The sequence below is a fragment of the Mesoplodon bidens genome, assembly GCF_964165515.1.
Source record: "Mesoplodon bidens genome assembly, chromosome: 12".
Classification (NCBI taxonomy): domain Eukaryota; kingdom Metazoa; phylum Chordata; class Mammalia; order Artiodactyla; family Ziphiidae; genus Mesoplodon; species Mesoplodon bidens.
In genome coordinates, this window is record NC_138168.1 from 67,044,126 (window position 1) to 67,065,244 (window position 21,119).

General features: G+C 42.9%; 1 protein-coding gene across 3 annotated transcripts in view; it reads right to left on the reverse strand.

Annotated features, from left to right (window-relative positions):
* The window catches only part of MAP7 (microtubule associated protein 7), a 166,840-nt gene extending 149,587 nt beyond the window's left edge, over positions 1-17,253 (reverse strand). For all 3 annotated transcript variants that reach the window (XM_081250545.1, XM_081250544.1, XM_081250546.1), the window contains exon 1: positions 16,928-17,253. In XM_081250545.1, the coding sequence (XP_081106671.1) occupies positions 16,928-16,994 (67 nt within the window). In that variant the 5' untranslated portion in view covers positions 16,995-17,253. The remainder of the gene's footprint in view (positions 1-16,927) is intronic.
* Positions 17,254-21,119: the final 3,866 nt, after the last annotated feature.

The window sequence follows — 21,119 nt, forward strand, 5'->3', positions numbered from 1 at the left end:
ATGCAATTTTACAGATTCAAAACGAGGCACAGAAATCAATCACTGGATTCAACAGAAGAATCAGACGCCCAGGGTAGTGTTTCTAAAAGTTACCTAATCCATCATTGGTCTGTGAGCAAGTTACATGTTTAGTGTTTGAGGCACACAATTAGAAAGATAAGAAAAGAAATGGGTTCCCTGTCTTGCTTTAGAACTGGTAAAATGTCAAGGATGCGAGATGAGGTGCTTTGGTGGATGACACTGGAGGGCAAGCAGCAGCCAAGTCATATAATTGTTCTCCCACCAAACAAAGACAAGGAGTCATTGAGGGGTGTTGATGACTAAATGTGTGATCCAGAGGGGCCAGTCTGGCAGCTGGTGTTGGATGGGTTGGAAGGGAGAAGGAGTGAGACTTAAGAAAAACTTGTCACATAATAACTTGGTCCAGGTGGAGAAATGAGATCTCAACCGGTGGCTGGGGGGAACAGAAGGCAGAAGACAGGAAAACAAGAATCATTCATTCACTCATGGTTTTTGTTGTTGTTTTTAAACAGGTATTCCCTGGCATGTGGAAGACTTATTTCAGGGGAATGAGCATGGATACCAAATGCCCTCAATAGCCCAAATAAAAGCTGAGAAGCGAGCAGTGGGAAGGAAAGGAGGTTAATATCCTTATAAAAGATTCGGATGAGAACGAGGGCTTTATATCTGTAGATAAAACAAAGCTGAGAGATGGCTAGAATCAGGACCAAAATTATCTCAGCAGATTGAAATAATGGACTATAGCTAAAAAGATTCAATTTAGTCGTGATAACTATGAACACCTCTTATTACATTAAAAAGGAACAACTGCACGGGCACAAAGTGAAGACCTACCCAAGCTTTAGCAGATACAAGGAAGGAGGGCCCTCGGGCAGTAAGCTCACTACACTTCAGTGTGATGAGGCAGTGAAAACCCTAACAGCATCACGGGCGGTATCAGCAGAGAGCCAGCATGCTGAGTCAGCGGAACAAGCCTTCTTTATTTTTTGGTGCTCACATCACATGGTCTGAGCTAGATATTTCAAATGGGATGATAAATTAGAACATATTCAGAAGAGACCAACCTAGGACTTATCATAAAGACCCTAAGCCATAACACAGGAGGATCGTTTGAAAGAAAGTACATTTTCTCTAGAGAAAACAAGACTCTGGAAGAATAAAATAAATGAATTAAAGGTTAACTTTCAGTGTAGTTCAAGAAGAGGGACTGAGGTCCGGTGATTGGAAGTTACCGGAATGTAACGAGCTGTGCTCTCCATCACTGAGGGCTGCCGTGCACAAACACTGATCTGGGGCGATGTGTTGGATTAATGCACTGTGTACAGGTTGGATTTTTAGACTCTAGAGTCCCTTCTGATCCTGAGATTCCGTGACCTGGTGCAAATGGAAACTAGAGTTATACCCCCACGGGAAAACAGTCAGGCAGAAAGAAAAAGCCTGAGAGATTCAGATAGCCCTTTTCGTTGCAGTCACTGTATCTCTATACTTAAAACTTCACAGGGCTTCACTTTGTGGGAAGCTCTGCAGTTGTATTGTTTTGCTCATTCGACTGATGCCCCCCAGAGGTTTTAGGCGTAAAGCTAAATAACGAAAACGATGGAAGTCTCGCTTGGTGGGTGTTTCCGTGGGTGTTTTGGATAGAAGAGGCCCACTCTACAATTTCTGCACCTGCAGCTTGCAGGCCTCCCTCCTCTCTTACCCACCCACAAATTAATGAAAACGTACTGTGTGAAAAACTCTGGGGAAGAGGGGATAAAGGTGAATAAGATATACAGGTTTCCCTTAATGGCACAATTTATTATGGATGGCTCACTGTGGCTACATGACTTGAGAGATGAGATCTAAAGGTTTGGAGTGAAAAGCAATTAAGTATAAACCAATTCAGTATATTACTTTATGGACATTTTAAGGAGAACGATAGTCCTAAGTCTTTAGGTCAGTAAAAACATACATCATAGTAATTTGTCGTGGGCAACATGACCAGAGAGAAGATTTTTGTCATGATTTTAAAGACACTGACACGTTACTGTTGGTTAAATTTAAACAGGTTTTACCTGCAGAAATTCTCTCACAAATAACCTGCAATAACTTGACATGCATATCCTTTTGAACACTTCCTTATGTGTAAATTAAAATGTTTGTTGTGTTCTCCAAAAATGTGTCCGTATATTTCTGTACCTGCAGTGTAGTAAAGGTTTAGATGAAACCCCATAATTATAGTGGCACACTGTCACGTACGTTTCAAGCAGCAAAATAAACAGTGCAGCTCAGAAAAAAAAAAAAATTGGAGAGGCCAAGAACAATGTGTTTCACACTGTACTGAGACTTGCCTCCAATCCTTATCCTTTGCTGCTTTGCTGCTCTTCCCAATTCTTTCTCCTAAAACTAAAACTGACATCGATTAAGATTTTTTCTTCCAATTTAGGAAGGCTTAATAACCTCTTTTTACCTTTAGATTAAAATTTTCTCTCTTAAAAAGTAATCTAGGGCCTCCCTGGTGGCGCAGTGGTTGAGAGTCCGCCTGCCGATGCAGGGGATACGGGTTCGTGCCCCGGTCTGGGAGGATCCCATATGCCGCGGAGCGGCTGGGCCCGTGAGCCATGGCCGCTGGGCCTGCGCGTCCGGAGCCTGTGCTCCGCAACGGGAGAGGCCACAACAGTGAGAGGCCCGCATACCGCAAAAAGAAAAAAAAAAAAAAAAAAAAAAAAAAGTAATCTAAGTGTTTTGAATAATTCTGGGGCAAACCCTTGATTTTCTTTCTAAGGGTCAATGTATCACGGTCAGGGTTCTCCAGAGACACAGAACACAGAATAAAAAAAACCAACAACACAGAGTAGTACTTTTGGTTCTGTGTCTCTGGAGAAAAATACATAAAAAGTATATAAAGATATTTATTTTAAGGAAAAATAGCTGCTGCGATTGTGGAGGCTGGCAAGTCCAAAATTGTAGGGAAGGTCAGTAGGCTAAAACTCAGGCATGATTTCTGTATTATAGCCTTGAGGCAAAATTCCTCCTTCTCTGGGAAACCCCTGAAGGCCTTCAATGATTGGATCAGGCCCCCTAGATTATCGAAGGTAATCTATTTTACTTAAAGTCAACTGACTGTAAATGTTAATCACATCTGCAAAATACCTACACGGCAACATCTAGCCTAGTGTTTGACCAAACAACTGGGCACTGTAGCCTAGCCAGGTTGACACATATAATTACCATCTCGGTCAGTGACCCCAGAGAGATCCAGACACTCTGTCCCACACTGAAATCAACATGCTGCAAATGAAAGCATGCCAGTCAAAGGTCTATGTGTCAATGATCATAACCTTCATTGAAGAGGCCGGATACTACCTACTCAAATCGTTTCCCAATATTGCAATGCTCTGTTAAAATAATATTCATAAACTGGGGACAGGACACCTCAGAGTAGACCTATTAAATCCCCCTATATATTTTCACTATTGATCTCTCACTGAGAAGCCAATACCGTTTGGCTTCAAAGCATCAAATAAACCCTTTTTATCATTATAAGAACTAAGCAGTCTGGTTGTCTCAACATTAAATGGTTTAGAAAGTACAGATAAGAAAGTTAAAAGAAATCCTTCCCACGGTTTCAATTAGAAGAAACTATAGTATGTAGATATATGGATGAGGGGGTGGTGAAATAAAACATGTTTTTCATGAGAAGGTAAATGAGGTACTAAACTTTATACATTTATTGACTTATTTGTTAACTAGAACCAACTCTGACTGAAGAAGAATTATACAATTCTCTGGCATAGCTCTGAAATCAACCTAGAGGAAAGAAGTGACTAAACAGAAACGCTAAATTATATGATCATGGTGGGTAGATCTGAGGTTTGGTCATTTTCATTCAGTGAAGGCCCACACTGAAAAGGATTAGCACACCCATTGTAACTGTCAGCAACCAACCAGAACACCAAAAACCTTAATCTAAAATATACAGGTAAGAGAGAAGTATCCTTGGGGTTAGCAAGCCCAGAAGCTTTTAATATTTGCAACTGCTAAGCAAAAGATGTCCCTAGTGCAACAATATTCACTTTTTAAAAAAAGATATGAAGCATTAATGTCCATGTAGATACTACTAGCAACCCAGTTCGTTTTTTGGTAAATACAGCTTCTTTGAATCTTGCCTGACCTAGGGCCATCGAGATTTTAGGGGGCTCTTGTATAGAAATAAATAACATCTCAGAAGGATGAACATGTTGATAAGGACACTTAGGGCGCCCCAAACCTCATTTCTAATACCTTTTACCTTTCATATTCGTGTTCTAAGGACACTTAGGGCGCCCCAAACCTCATCTGTAATACCTTTTACCTTTCATATTCGTGTTCTAAGCCCTCGCTTTAAAACTCACGTAAACTTCAGACAGGCAACTGAGGAAGGATTATAATGCCAAAGACTTGGCGAACTTCCTAAACCACCACAAATGGACCATTTTACCTTTTATCATAAGGCAAAACGGCTACACTTCCACTGTTGAAGATACTAAAATCTTTGATGTGTTTAAAAAAAAAAAAAAAAGGCTGTTCCAAACACATGCAATATTGCAGTAAAGGAATCAAAGTCATAATAAAAAATCTCTCCTCCCTCCCCAATTTTTTTGCTGGAGATAGTACTAGCTGGTTTCCATACAGGCAGAGAGGAAGAGACTTGCCCTGAAACCCCTAAAACAAGAAGCACCCCCCCGCTCCCCGTTAGAGCCCAGAGTCAGGCTGCTTCCAGCCCACTGGAAAAAGACCTTGTTCTTGTTTTCTGTTTACAAACAAGAAGAGGGTGGTTTTTGTTTAGCTTGGTTTAAACCAGAGCTGTCTGTTTTAAAAACAATTGCAATGATGCCAATTGTTCCATGAACATGTTTCCAGATAGGTACATCAATACAGAAAACGATTTGCTCTGTACAGCAAGAAGTCACTGCACACTTCACAGCTAGTGTGGCACTCGACTTCACAGGTGTCTAAGGGCCGTACGCCGAGTCCTACTTCTGAAACAGGAGCCAGATGTAGAACAAACACCCTTTTTCTCCTTCCTTCTGACATTCTGTGCTCCTCCTCTTCCAAAACCTTCTTCAATGAGACCCTACCCGCCTCCACGATGACATGTGATTCTAATCACATATATGGTTTAGGATTTGTGTTGCACAAGTTGGTGGATGATTGGGACCATTTTTTTTTTTCCTCCATGCTCAGCGAGTAGCCGGCAAGTGTTGAACCAGATCGGTCTGTAAATAAATGGGAAGACATTCTCAAAGCTGACTACTTCGATTACAGCTGGACCAACAAGAATTCAATCAGAAATGCCAAACTAGTGTTCTTTCCTGTGAGGATTCATTGGATTATAAGATTATGGGGTTTTTCTATTCAAAGGCATTTGCCCTCTCATAGGTCTACTGGACTAAAAATGGCTCCAGCTCCCTTTTCTCAATTTATTTTAACGCCTCCTTTCTACTGTAGAGCTATTTCTTCTACTTGTATTTTACTTCCTGATACTCTGCCGGGGACTTATGCAAAGTCACTGTACAAAGTATGCGGGTGTATCTTTTTATATACACAACGAGGGCATCTTCACAAAGTTTGTGAAACTTCTCACAAAAGTTTGTGGAAGGCAAGCTGTATGTGCTTCGTCTATTTCTCTCGTAGAGGAACATTCAGTGAAGTGACAATGACTTGTGATGGAAATAACAGACCCGGCAAGTGCGTCTTTTTGGTTTAAAAAGAATGGACGCCTGTCTTTCATTTAAAGGGCAGTAATTCTGCAGCAATCATACTTTAAGAACTTAAAACTTAGAACGATAATACAGTAATAAAAAACACTCTTGAATACCATAAAAATGAAACAAGAGTAAGGCGGGAAGGGCTGGCCTGGGCGTCCAACTCAATTACAACACAATCCACGAATCTCACAGGCCAGAGTGTAGCAAGCTACTACTGGAAGGTTCTGCGCATCATTTTGACAGGCGGAACGCACCACTGTGCTTTGATGATGCTTCCCATACCTGAGCCAAGCCAATGGCCCTGTGATCACAGCTGCAGTCACGCCTAAATCAGCATTACATTTGTATTCTCATTACGGAGACTTACAATTATAAATAAAAATTTCCTAAGGGAGAAATTTAGCGTGCCAGGGTACGTCCACAGTTTCAGTGACGCAGTACCAATCCTTGATAAGCAGGACCACAATAATTATAACACTTCATGCTGATGCTGTGTCAGGCACTTATCTACGTACGTTACATGAATCAACTCATTTAATCCTCACCCTGTGAGGCTGGTACCACTATCTCTGTTTTAAAAAGGAAGAAACTGAGGAAGACGAATGGTCAAATGACTTGCCCAACATCCCTTAGGTTGTGTGTCGAGAGCGGGGAAGAGACTGCAACCCAGGCGGCCAGACCCCAGAGTCCCAGCACAAAGTAATAGTTTAGCATCATCCCTAAATAACTTGGTAGTCAATTTTTGAGACCTATAGCTTCACACGTGCTCAGTTTCAGTATAATCTTGAGGGGGGAAAAAAAAGAATTAAAGATACTTTCTCCAGGGATCACAGCCATTCCATCTCCCCTACTGCCCTTTTCCTTTTGGTCCTGGATTTTTACAGCTGTGCAGATGCCAGCTGCAAGGAGGAGAAAAGAGGAAATCAGTTCTGCCAAAGGTAAGCTCTCCCTGGAAGGGCTTTAAATCAAATGGATGGCACCACAAAACCTCACAAGCACCCACAAATGCAATTCAGAAGTGCGTCTAGAAGTTCTGACACACAGAGCCAGAGATTTTCATGTGAGGTGATGTTCAAAGCCATAGATGTGAATAATACCGTTGAGAAAAAATGCAAAGTGAAAAGAGCAGAGGTTATCAGACTGAGCCTTTGGCAGAGTAATATCTAATGAGGAGAAAGAAGAGAGGCGAAGGAAGGAAAGTTTAGCCCAGAGGGTATTAGCGTCAGTGCAGGCAGAGGGCGGAAGGGGAGAGCATCACGGCGAAGGTCATCCTTGTGTCAAGTATTTACAGACAGAAGAAACAAGGGCTGGTCTCCAAAGCCAGGCATCTGGTGATTAGAGTTCATGGGTCACCATGAAAATCTTTGGGAAAAGTATATAATTTTCTACAAAGAGAACCCTTTAATTATCTATCCGAAACTGACCTTTCCTTGTTTTGAGGAGGAGGAGGAGGGAGAGGAAGGCAGTGTAACAACAAAGCAAAGTAGACAAAAAGAAAACTAACTACCTAACATTTTGTCTACCTGAACATATTCAGACATAAAAGTGCATAAGTATGTCCTGGAATATATGTGTACATAATACTTGGCTATTCAAGTGGACTCATACCCATATTCACTTCTACCTTTCCTTCAAAAAAACTTACTGGGGTAAAATAAGAGATAATGTGAGTAAACTCACTAGATTGGGGGCAGTAGCTGTTACGATTTTCAAGGTGGTTTTTATAAGGTACACTGGACACCTCCAAATCAAACCTAAGGTCAAATGGAAGAGCACTAAATAGGACATGGATCTAAAGTAGTTTTCGACCTTGACTCCACATTGGAACCACCTGGGGAATTTAAAAAATACTGCCACCTGGCTCCCAACCCCTAAAGATCCTCAGATAATTGCCTAGGGTGCGGTGTGGGCATCCAGATATTTAAAAGGTCCCCAGGTGATTTTTCACTCACTGCCAAGATGGAGAAGCAATGATCTGAACCAGTGATGCTCCAGCACATGACCTCAATAATCGGTTCAACAACATAACCGTATGGCCAAAGAGAGAGCTATATTTAACTGAACCCACCAGGACTGTGGGGTGTACTAATTTAGAGCATCTACCCTGAATAGAAACCAATCCAGGAGGAATGCAGGAAGCATGCAACCAGGCCCTGTTTGGTGTCTCTGCCACACTAAAGGCTGGGCAGGAGCTTCTGGGAAACAAAGGCCTGGATTAAAATCTTGAAAAGCAGCCCGGTATATTTACTGTAGTCAATTGTGCACATTACTGCCACCAAAACAGGCCTTGTGTTGGGTTGTGGGAACACTAAAAGAAGGGGGGTTTCCTTCCAGAATTTCACCTTGGAATTTAAACTTTTCCTAGAATATAGCTTCTTTTCTACCTTAAACGGTGTCAGGATATAAGTTTTATACGTGTAAGGTTATGCCATAGTAAGCAGTAATGCTTCTGTTTACCAGAAAGCCAACTCCAAAAAGGAGGCTTTAATAGCATTAAAAAAAGCACAAAAGAAATTTTAACATATCCCAAATCTCAATACTCTATACCTAAATATACACAGTTTTACTAACAATGCTTGCAAAGCCCAGTTCACATATACCAAATGCATTTCACTCAGCTTCCTTTCTGCTTAGTTTTGCATCCCTGCATTCATCTGCACTATCTGGTCAGGTGTGTCAATTGTCAGCATTTTCTCACAATTCCCTTTCACAACTGCTTCTGTAGCACCTTTCAAGGATGAGGAACTGTTGAGTGCAGTGAATTCTTGCTGTCAAAAATATATTACTCTTCAAATCAAAATTCAACCTGGCACCTATTAAAAGAAAATCTTATAGATTTTCTCAACTGGCTATTTCTCAAATAAAGATGCTAAGGAGAACAGTAAACAAATAGAGAAAAACCATCTGATGCCATTTAAATTTGTGAACTAGAAGTCAGAGCATTTTCAAGAGTTAATGAAGAGGGGACTTGGCTGGTGGTCCAGTGGTTAAGGCTCCGAGCTTCCAGTGCAGGGTAAGCAGGTTCGATCCCTGGTTGGGGAACCAAGATCCCACGTGCTGCATGGCACAGCCAAAAATAAATAAAATAAAATGTGATACGGTTTAAAAAAATTTTTTTAAAGAGTTAATGAAGAGGAAGAAAGTACTGACCCACTGAAGAGCTAGACTACTACTCAGCCATAAAAAAGAATGATATAATGCCATTTGCAGCAACATGGATGCAACTAGAGATTGTCATACTAAGTGAAGTAAGTCAGAAAGAGAAAGACAAATACCATATGATATCACTTATATGTGAAATCTATAATATACCACAAATGAACCTATCTACAAAACAGAAACAGACTCACAAAGAGAAGAGACTTGTGGTTGCCAAGGGGTGGGGTGGGGGAGGGATGGACTGGGGGTTTGGGGTTAGTAGATGCAAACTATTACATATAGAATGGATAAACAAGGTCCTACTGTATAGCACTGGGAACTATATTCAATATCCTGGGATAAACCATAATGGAAAAGAACATAAAAAAGAATGTATATATGTGTATACTGAGTGGCTGTGCTGTACAGCACAAATTAACACAACATTGTAAATCAACTATACTTCAATAAAAAGTTTTAAAAAACGGATTTTCTAGAAAAAAGCCTGAACATCATACACATTTAGCATATAGAACCTTAGACCATGCTCAGTGATTAAATGTCCAAAGACATTATCAAGACTTTTTACAAATCTCTGCAAGTACACTTCAGTAACTGAGAACAGATACTAAGTACAGGGTTTGACAACATAAAATCTGCCAACAAAGAGTAATCCAGACAATAAAACAAATTACAGCATCAACATTTCCAGTTTCCTAACTGCAAAAAACACCAAAAAAGTTATTTCCAAATTCTGGAAAGCCGTATCTCAAGGGATTAGAAGACAGACATTAAAGAGGAGAAGAGAATTTGGATTGGCATGGGGTGCGCTGGAGGACAGCACTGCTGTTCATGGTCAACTTCAGAATGCAGACTCCACAAGAAATAAATACTATGGGGATTAAAAAGAATAAAGAAGCCAATGATATTAGAGCCACATAAAAACTCCACATTATACCCGAGCTCTGGGAGCAACTCTACCTCCACAAGTTTTCCTAGTTTAAGTGAGCATCATTTAGCATCCCTAAGGGCACTATTTTACTTTGAGGTGATTACATTGCTTTACTAAAAGAACTTGGTGAAATGGCTAAAAAACAAAACTAAACATGACAACATCAAGTGTTAGCAAGGATGCAGAGCAAGTAAGACTCACGAACATTGCATGTAGGGATGCAAGATTGCACAGCCATTCCAGAGAACAGTTCATCAGTTTCTTATAAACATACAGTTAGGGCTTCCCTGGTGGCGCAGTGGTTGAGAGTCCGCCTGCTGATGCAGGGGACACGGGTTCGAGCCCTGGTCTGGGAAGATCCCACATGCCGCGGAAAGGCTGGGCCCATGAGCCATGGCCACTGAGCCTGTGCGTCCGGAGCCTGTGCTCCACAACGGGAGAGGCCACAACAGTGAGAGGCCCACATACCACAAAAACAAAACAAAACAAAAAAACATACACTTACATATGAGTCAGCAATTCCACTCCCAGGTATTTCCCTTAGATAAATAAGAAAAACCTGTACATAAATGTTTACAGCAGCATTACTTATATCACCAAAGCCTGGAAATAACCCAATGTTTCTCAATGGGTGGATGGATTAATCTGTGGGACTTCCTTACAATTGGCAAACTACCACCAATAAATATTGATACACAAAACGCGTCTGAATCTCAAATGCATCATGCTAAGTGAAAGAAAATTCAGACTCAAAAGTCTATGTGAGAAGATGTGGTACATATATACAATGGAATACTACTCAGCCAAAAGGAATGAAATTGGGTCATCTGTAGAGACGTGGATGGACCTAGAGTCTGTCATACAGAAAGTCAGAAAGAGAAAAGCAGATACCGTATGCTAACACATATACATGGAATCTAGAAAAATGGTACAGATGAACCAGTTTGCAAGGCAGAAATAGAGACACAGATGTAGAGAACAAACATATGGACACCAAGGGGGGAAAGCGGGAGGGGGGTATTAATTGGGAGATTGGGATTGACATGTATGCACTAATATGTATAAAATAGATAACTAATAAGAAACTGCTGTATAAAAAAATTAAATTAAATTAAAAAAAACAAAGTCTATGTGTATGATTCCACTTTTATGACACTGGAAGAGGCAAAACTAGGATGGTGAACAGATCAGTGGTTGCCAGGCATTAAGGATAGGAGAACCTGACTGCACAGCGGTGGCATGAGGGAATTCTCTGGGGCAAGAGAACTCTTCCAGGTCATTATCATAGTGGTGGTTACATGACTATACATTCGACAAAACAATGAATTGTATACCCCCTAAAGCAGTGAACTGTATGCAAATTAAAAAAGGTTTAATTAGAAAAATTTCAAAGGGGGACTTCCCTGGTGGCACAGTGGTTAAGAATCCACCTGCCAGTGCAGGGGACATGGGTTCGAGCCCTGGTCCAGGAAGATCCCACATGTCGCGGAGCAACTAAGCCCTCGAGCCACAACTACTGAGTCCACATGCCACAACTACTGAAGCCCACGTGCCTAAAGCCTGTGCTCCAGAACAAGAGAAGCCACTGCAATGAGAAGCCTGCGCACCACAACGAAGAGTAGCCCCCGCTCACCGCAACTAGAGAAAGCCCGCACGCAGCAACGAAGACCCAGTGCAGCCAATAAATAATAAATAAATAAATAAATGAATTAAAAAAAGAAAAATTTCAAGGATTTGACATTTTTTCGTTTCACCAGTGAACTCTATGGAGGGTCTTTTAAATTGGCTACCTTTACTTTCCAACTGCTAGTCTATTAATCACATAATCTGCTACATGCCCTGAAATGCCTCTTCTGGGGGTGATCAGTGACTACTCAGTAACCACGCCAATGGTTTTTTTTTTTCCTCTTCACTCTCTGAATCCTTGACCTCCTCGTCCCTCTCCCTTGGCAGGTATGGCATTGCTCAATTATGCTTTGGCTGATTTTCTGGCTTTTCCACCGTCTTTGCTGGTTCTTCCTCCTCCTGTGCTTGAAGTGTTGTCTCATCCCCTTTCCATTTTTCTTTCAAAACTCTCCTCACCCTCATGGCTTCAATCACGTTCCCCTTATGGAATGAATCCCAGAGTTCCAACCTGTTTTTCTCCTTATTCGCATCCTTCCACGTGCCCATGAGACATTTCTACTTACACGTCCCCCTTGCATCTCAAATCTCCATGTTTAAAGCAGAGATTTTTCTAGTTCTCCTACCAAAACCAGGTCCTCATCATGACTGTTTTCACGCCACCCTTAAACCAATGAGCCAAACTTACACCTGGTGTATAATATTATATGTCAACTTTTTACCTGCATCCTTTGACACATGCCTCTGCAGAATCTTGAATTAATCATTCTCTTCCCATTTCCACTGCCATGCCATGGTGCTGGCCCAATGCCTGCCCAGAAGACTTCTGCAGGAACTTCAGAGCCGGTCTGTATGTAGCTGAATGTGCCCTTCTTAAATCCCTCCTCTAGTCTACACTGCTACTGCAAAATGAGGATCACATGGGTAGAATACCGATCACCTCACTATCACCAGAGATTTGGCTAATCTGCCTGGTCATGCTTATGTTCCTCATACACTCTCCCCTCCCCCCGCCCCGTGATACCCTTCCCAATCAGCAAAAATCCAACAAGGGAATGACTTTCCTAGATGAAGGGACCATGCATTCCTAAAAGGCACAGCTGAGCTCTTCTGCTAGACTTGGCAATCAAGCTTTCAAGATCCATGGGTAGAGAATTACCTAATTTATCGCACTTTATTAAAGATGTTATCCTTAGGATTCATCAACATTTCCTCACTGCCTGCAGAATCATGTACTAACCTCTTAAGCTTGATCACTCCACAATTTGGCCTCCATGTGCCTTCATTCCTAATCCATCTTCTAGACTCTTTCATGATGAGCCTCATACAACTCAATATGACCAAAACTTTGCTCTTTTCCACATCTGCACCTTTATTTTTCTCTTTCCTCCATTCAACTTTATATGTCATTTACCCATTTTCAAAACTTAAATTACTATGCCCAGTATGTGTTCCATGATGAAAGACCACAGCTGGAAGTAATTCTTTCTTCACTTAACTCCGCATAACCTGCAATTATTTGTTTGTGAGTGATGTTTTCCTTTTGAAATCCACGGATCATGTCTTCATCAACCTTTCAGCCACCATAAAGCTTTATAGAAGGTACATATTTCTTGGTCAAATTATGCTAAGCCTCAATATTTTCAATTCTTATAACAATATAATGAGACCTGAGTTTTAAAAAATAACCCATTTCAAATGATTTTTTGTCATGCACCAGGAGGCAAAGATGTTAGATTTTTTTTTTTTTTTGGAGAACATGCCAATACAAATTAGTGTCTCACACACAGGCCTAACTAATGATATCAAATAAATGCACTCTCCTGAGCACAAATGCCTCGTCTAATAATACGTTCCTCCTACTTCACAAGATGCAAAGGTAAGAGCCAGCCAAAATATAACAGGAAAAAAGTTATCTATTCACTTGGGATGAAGCATTAAAAGCTTTAGGACGTGAATTTCAAAACAATGAGTTTAATAACAAATTGCAGTCTGAACCCCATCTAACAATTTTTATTTGAAGATATTTGTAGACCCTGAAATCTAAGACCTTAAATGCCACTTTTTAATTTGGAAAAATGCAGTGAAGGGTCATGATCCAGATCACAAAAAAGGCCCATGTTCTTCCACTTCACTGCCTGCTAAAGAGAGAAAAAGCCCAATTCCAGGTTCTATGTCATTTTCCCCAAAGGAATAGCAACAGAATTCACAGATTATAGGTATTAACTTATTCTCTGTGCATGAAAGTGTGCTCTTATGAGTAAGTCAAAAGCAGCTTTAACTTTGGTCTTAATTCAGTAGGCTTTTTAAAAGGAAGTTATTAAATTGAGAAATTACCTCTGCACACTTTCACAGCTCTTGAGCACTAGCATAAGATTAAGTACACAAAGCCTCGGCAGAGGCAATTTTGTGAGTTTCAATCTTACTCAAAATAATAATTAAAAAAGAACTTGACATCCTCTAGTGGTGAAATTGAAAACTTGTTTCAAGTCAATTATTTTTCTCAGTGCTTGCCTACCTTTTGTTATTGAAATATATGCGGAAAGAACTGTTCATTCTCAAGAAAAATTTTTAAAAATCACCATAAAGAATGTGACTTGACTAGCTTTGAGTAGAAAATATATACTGACAGAAATAGCTTTTAAATGTTGAAAGAAATATGATTTTTATATGCTACCTTTCAAAATTCTTAACAAATGTCTCATTTTATAGGTCGTATACTGCCAATTTTCAACCCATCTTTGATACACATACATACATATGTATATAATTACGAACACATTACAGGTGTTTTTTTTATTATTATTATTTTTTGTGGTACGCGGACCTCTCACTGTTGTGGCCTCTCCCGTTGCGGAGCACAGGCTCCGGACGCGCAGGCTCAGCGGCCGTGGCTCACGGGCCCAGCCGCTCCGCGGCATGTGGGATCCTCCCGGACCGGGGGCACGAACCCATGTTCCCTGCATCGGCAGGCGGACTCTCAACCACTGCGCCACCAGGGAAGCCCTACAGATGTTATTTTTATAATCACCTGAGATTCTAAACTAAATTGCCCTAAAATTAGACCACAGTCTTTGCACAGAGAAAGAAAAACTAAGAGAGACATTTAAGAATGGGCCTTAGCCACCTAACAACCAGTTCTAAAAAGGGAATAAAATGAATCCCTCAACAAATGTTGCCATTTGAGGTGGCAATTTTCACCTGTTGATGGTAATAAAAGACAGAAGTCCCCACCCCCCAAAAAAAACCCACCTCAGTACAATCCTGTAATTCTTAAAAAAAATGACTTGCAGCATTTGAATGTTATAATGTGCAATATGTCCATAAGAATGAAGTACTACATTGAAGTCTGATATTCAGGTATAGGTCACATGTTTTAAATATATGGAAAACTTCAGAAGTTGTTAAAATTCAAGCAGTCCTCACTTGTACACTCAAAATATCGCTACCTAGATTTAAATATATATATATATATATTTTTTTCACCTTTCTTCTTTCTTTGACACCTGCTCACACAGGTGCTCTGAGCACAAAAAACCTTAATAGTAATCCAGGGCTAGAAAAATAGGAAAAAGATGTGAGTCAGAAATAAGTTTTAGTTAAATTATAAAGTACAATTATTCGAAAGACCATTTATAAAATTTGTCCCTTGGAAACTGGAGTTTCTAGGTAGAGATGTGGAAGAATTGTTTTCTATGAAAGAGACGGCAGCCAATTAAATTGCCCTCTTCATAAAGAAAATATTTCACTGACAGCCACAGGGTTGATTTGTAGGTTAATTGTTAGAAGCATGACCAGTTCAGTAGTTAACATGCTTGGGCACTGAATAAGCTAGTTTGTAGTTCACGTACATCTGAACAACTTGTTCACGTGCAGATTCTAGGAAGTGTTTATTTATTCATTTATTTGAGCAAAAATTACTGTGTACAGAAGCAGTTTTATTTTTCCTTTGTGGGGACTAGGCACCAAACCATTTATATTCTCAATGAGGACGCTGCGCTCCTGCTGCCCTCTCTTGGGGGACCGTAACCCTCAGCACCCGGCTTCTCAAGTTCCCTAAAAGCAATTACAAAGGCACGTCCTCTAAGCCACCCGTTCCCTACCCCAAACGAAAATAATGACCTGCCAATCTTTCAAACATTTTAAGACAAAATAAACCACCCTACAGGAAGTAGCGTGACTTCAGAGTAAACAAGTTCAAGATTCCTTGTCTTAACCTCAGGTATTTTGGCTGGAGGGATTAAGTCTTTAGTCTTTAGGCGCCCAAACTCTACCTAGCAGAACAGATACATCATTTGCAAATACTCTTATAGCTTTTTTGGACCTTTCACATTAAAATAAGCGTACCTTCTAAGTCAATACCTCTTTTTTGAGGGTGGGGGAAGTCTTACATTTAGATAACAATTGTTTCCAGTTATGTGTAAGCAGAAAACACAACACAGCTGGGGAGCCTGCAATTTGAATGTCTTTTTAAAATAAGAAACTGCCTCACCGCCCCCATCCCCTCCATCCCAAGTGTAGGAAGGTACCAGAAACAGTTTACTGGCCAAGAACAGAAGAGGGGAGTAGGAGAGAGGAGTGGATCTGCAAGAAAAAACTATCGCGAGGGGGAAAATCGGCTGCATACAGTAAAATGGGGGAGGGGAGGACTTAATGCTCTTGGAGATGTGAGCGCCTGCCCCTGCCTCTGGCGTGGAAGTTGGAAAGAGGGGGTTCCTTAACACAGCGCCCTGATGAGCCGAGCCAACGTTCCCGCCTTGGGTTGGTGCACGGACTAAAAACATGAACGCCGAGGACCCTTGTTTCAAGTCAACGAATCTCTGAGCCCCACCCCCCACAGCACCTGCAGGCCCCCATCATCCTGCAACCAGCCCCTGCCTCGCGACCCCAGATCTCAGAACTCTTGTGAGCCGGTCGTAACTGCGGACCCCAGGGCAGCGGGCGGGTATTGCTCACGCGCGACCATCGCGCCGGGCTACCCCGGCAGCCGGTGCGCCGGTTAAGGCCGGAGGGTTTGCGCAGAAAAGGGTAATCCTGCTAGCCGTACCAGGCCGAGGACTTTCCGGCTGGCGGTTTGGTTTGGGGGATACGATTTTCCCATTCAATTGAATCAGATCCAGCCCGGCAGGTGGGAGAGGAGCGGCCAGCGTCTCTCTACTTCCTCCTCCCGCCCGCGCTCCCTGGCGCGTTTCCACCTGTTTGGGTTAAGTCGAGCTGGAGCGCAAGAGGGGCGGCCGGCGAACTTGGGCGCCGGGGCCGAGCAGCCGACGCGCGGAGGCGGAGGGCAAGCGGGCTCCGAGCCGCGGTGCGCGGCGCGCCGGGCTGGCCTTTCCGGGCCGCGGCCGGGCGGGGGAGGGGAGCGCCGGCGCCCCGCGCGAGTCCCTCCCCCCTCGCCCCCTCAGGCCTGCTCGCTCTTCCCGGCCCGAGCCCGCCGGACCACCACCTGCCCCTGCAGCTCAGTCACCTGTTTCGTTTTGCGCAGCGCCATCGCCGCCCGTGTGGCGGTCGCCGCCAGCTCTCAGGTCCGCCATGGTGCTCCGGTGACGCTCCCGGAGAGCCGCTCCGCCCTCTTCCTCGGCTTAGCTCCCGCCGGCCCCCCCCGCCTGACGGGCCCCCGGCCCAGACAGGTGAACGCCGTCAGGGAAGGGCGGAGGAAGGAAGGAGCGAGCGCTCGCGAGCCCGAGGCGGCCTGGGTCCGGCGCGCGGGCGCGCCCCCTCGTGGGCAGGTGCGGCGTGGCAGCCACTCCGACCCAGGCGGCTGGGTTTCCGCAACCAGAGAGGGGGCGGAGCCAGGCACCTGGGCCGCGAGCTTCAGGCCCCGGCTGCCCGCACCTCGAGGTCTGGAGGCGGGTCGGCGACGCTTGGTGGCGCTGGGAACTGGGACGGTCTGAGGATCAGTTTCTCGCGTGCGGACACTCTATTCGTCTCTGAGCTCTGAAGCAGCCAGGTCAATGTTAGTTTCGCCAGGACTGGCGTTCATGGTGACAGCCGCCAAAGAGTATGATGCCACGTGGAAAGCCAAAGTACACGGGCTGGATTCCACACTGCGGTCCGGTCTTCATTCTGCGTTTTAGGACGCCATTGTTGATGACCTGTCTTTTCACCAGGCTTCTATAGCTGATGAACCCCAGGGCATACAGCTTAATGAAACTTGTGCCCAGTAATGTGGCTTTTCTTATTCTTGATTTCCGGTTAGCAACTACCTTGTGACTCCTGTCTTGCTCCGGAGACCAGGAAAAAAAGCAGTAGGCAACAACAGTTTCTTTTTTTAAAGAAACATTATTAGCTGCGGAGAAACCAATTTCTGCTCTAATAAACAAATAAACGTTAAGCAACAAAATGATGAGAAAAAAACAGTAGCCTGTATAAATGGAAACATAAAGGAACAAAACTGAGGAGGGCTCAGTTCTGCCTCGTTACACAGAGATGGACTCCCACAGACTCGGTCGGCTGAACACAAACGGCAAGCTCCCAACAGTTTAAAACCCTTTCAAGGACTTCAGCAGAATCTATTGGACACCCAAGCGTGCCTGAGAACAGTGCTGGATTTCTCGCTAGGGTGACAATTCTTACCATCCTTGCATGCACATCCTGCCACTCTGAGCCCAGCAGTGGACTGGTTTTGTTTGGTTTACTGGGTCACTGGCTGACTAGGTAGAGGTTTTGCTTAAGGGACAATTGTGCTGTGGTTTGTAGTCATGGATTTTCCCTTAGTGCCATTTCTCCAGTGGACTAGGCAAACTGATCATTTAGCAATATGATCTTCCTAAATCACATTCAAATGACTCTTATCACACTTCTAATCGATAAAAATAAAACACCAGGTGGGAGGAAGTAGTTTTAGACCTCAGCTTGGGCCCAAGCAAAGATATATTTTACTACATTGTCACCAGAGTTTAAGACACTTTCCTGTGAACATCAGAAAGACTCCCTTAGCTGAATTTTGAAAGTTGAATTCTCTGGAAGAACCTTGGGAAAAGGAGGTGATTTGTTTTCAAAAGGAGGTGTTTGTTTTCTGCTATACCGTTTACTGAAGTAAACCAATGAGTTCTTTCTTTGACTCCCCATCCCCCAAAATATCAAAAACTAATTGGTGTTTTTATTTGTATGGGTGTTTTTTGGTTTTGTGTGTGCTTATCCCTTCTCTCATTCTTTTGATAACTTATGTTTCAGTTTGTCACAAGTTACACAAAAATAAATGCAATAAGAAACACACCAAAATTCTTCACTTGGGCCCTGTACAGACTTTGCATTGCAAACCTCACCCGGTGTCTGTAACAGGGTGGGCTGTTGCGTGAATGCAGGAATGGATGACGTCTGTTAAATGTCACACACCACCACGTTGTGCTTTCTGTTGTCCTTTACTTAGAACATGGAAGCCCTCTGTCCTGAGTTTTCACATCCATCTCAGAATCTCACGGAATCATCATGATTCCCTTTCCTGGGGAGGAGCTGAGCTTCCTGATGCCACCCCCTCCGCTCCTGCCTCCTTTGAAACCTCAGCCCTCCCTCCTCCCTACTCCTCAAGTGCCTCCATTCAAGGCGCTCTGCCCCAACAAATACATTTAGGAGTCTTTGATTCAGAACATTTCTTCCTTTGACTTTCCACCCTCCCAATCTCTTGTCATACATTTTGTTCACCAAAGGGTATACATGTGTGGACTCCAGTACCATCATCTTATCATCTTTGTTTAACCAGCTCTGGTCTTTCTTACCTGTCTATAAAAACTTTCTAGGTCACAAAATCAAATAACCTGTTATTATTTTTTAATCCATCATTCCCTTAGATCTTCTGCAGCACTCGACCCTAATCGTCTTCTTCTTGGCTTACACCACTGGCCTGGGTTTTTTCTCATTCCTCTGTGACCAGTTCTTTTGTCCTTCTGGGGACTTAAATTCCTCCTCCTTCTTGACTTGTCCCCAAATTTCCCTCCTCTGCAAATCTTAGGCCATAACCTTTCTGCTCTACCTGTTTCTCACAGTCCTCAGTTACTATTATCTCCATCCAAGTGACTCCTAAATCCAGAATCAATACTCTTGACCTCAGTCCTGACTTCCACCAATACATTCTCAATGGTCTCCGCACATTCCAGCATGATGCCCTGCCATTAATTCAACATGTCCCAGACCAGCACCACCCCAAACTTGCCTATTTTTGAATCCTTCTCTCACTCACATAGGCTCAACATCTATCCTTTCATTTTCATTGTCATCACTGCCCAAATCCATGTTCCCAAATCTTGTCAATTCATTGTTCTAATTCCACCTTCTCAATTCCTATTGCTCTAACTCCTACTAGACTCTCATTCACATCTGAAACAGTCTCTGAACTGCTCTGTTCAATTTCCGTTCCCCCTAATTTACCCAACACAACTTCACCAGGTTAATCTTCTAATACACAGCTACTTTACACACACACACCCCCTTGCTCAAGAAAACTGAGTCCCCGTTTCTACATCATTAAATACTAACTTCACTTCCCTCCCTGACCACCCCCCAATCACATCCTGAGCTCTCTCCTATCCCATTTTCCACTTTTCATCTCTATAATTTATTTCCAGCCAAGTAAGAATTTGAATGAGTTAAAATGTTTGTATGCTTTAATGCAATACAAAAGTTGTTCACTTTCTCTAGAACACCTTGAAAATCTCTTTCTGCCTTTGCTCTTGCAGCTCTCTGCCCAGAGCGACTTCTCCGGTCCTGACTAATTTAATCATTCCTTCCTTCCAAGGCCTCCTCAGTGAAGCCTGTTCCACCTGCCCAGGCTCCCAGCAAGCCTGTCCTCTGAACCTCTCCAGGGCCTTCTGAGCTTGCCACTTGTCCAGCCTTTAACACAGACTAGATGTGATTTGTTACTGCAAATCTGTCTCTTCAATCTGATACGAATTACTTGGTGGCAGGGACTTTGTCTTCTCTTTCTCTGTAGGTGTCTGTAAAGTCTGGAGCCATCAATTATTTGATTTGTTGACAGACTGCAGATGTCCTTGATGACACACGTGCCTTGCCTGCATTCTGAACTTGACGGGCTTCACGTATCTCTCTCCTGCTGCTACAGCGCCTCACCCAGAGTAAGCATTCCAGTGGGTTCGCAGTAATTCCTCACTGTCAGACTGTTTCATGTGATGGCTTGGGAATGAATGAAACAAAATATGCAATGACAGAATTGGGAGAGAGAGGTCAAAATGTGGTTAAAAAGAAACATTGGATCTACTTTTCCCAGCAAATTCCAGTTTTGTTTCTCTAATGAGGCTGCCGCCAGCACCCATGCGTAACTGTTTTGTTACAAACCATCTCTCTGGGTTCAGCTCTGGACCTTCACGTCTCTGTAAAGCCTTTCTTGACCCCCTCTGGCAGTTACATGTAACTATAGCACTTACTACATGTACTGTTCTTTTATTGTCTCGATTCCACCTCTGACAGTGAGCTTCAGGGCCAAGAACTGTGTCTTCTTCACGCACAGGATGCAGTACCCAGTACGTATTTAATAAGTACTTTGGAATGAATAATGTGGTAACACTAGCAGGCAGCATCGCAGTGTTCACTCTCTGCTAAGCATTGCACTATGCACCTCACCTGCATTATTTTTTTAAAATATTACCACAATCCCATGTTATTTTCCCCGTTTCAAATGAGGAAACCGAGACTTGGAGAGGTTA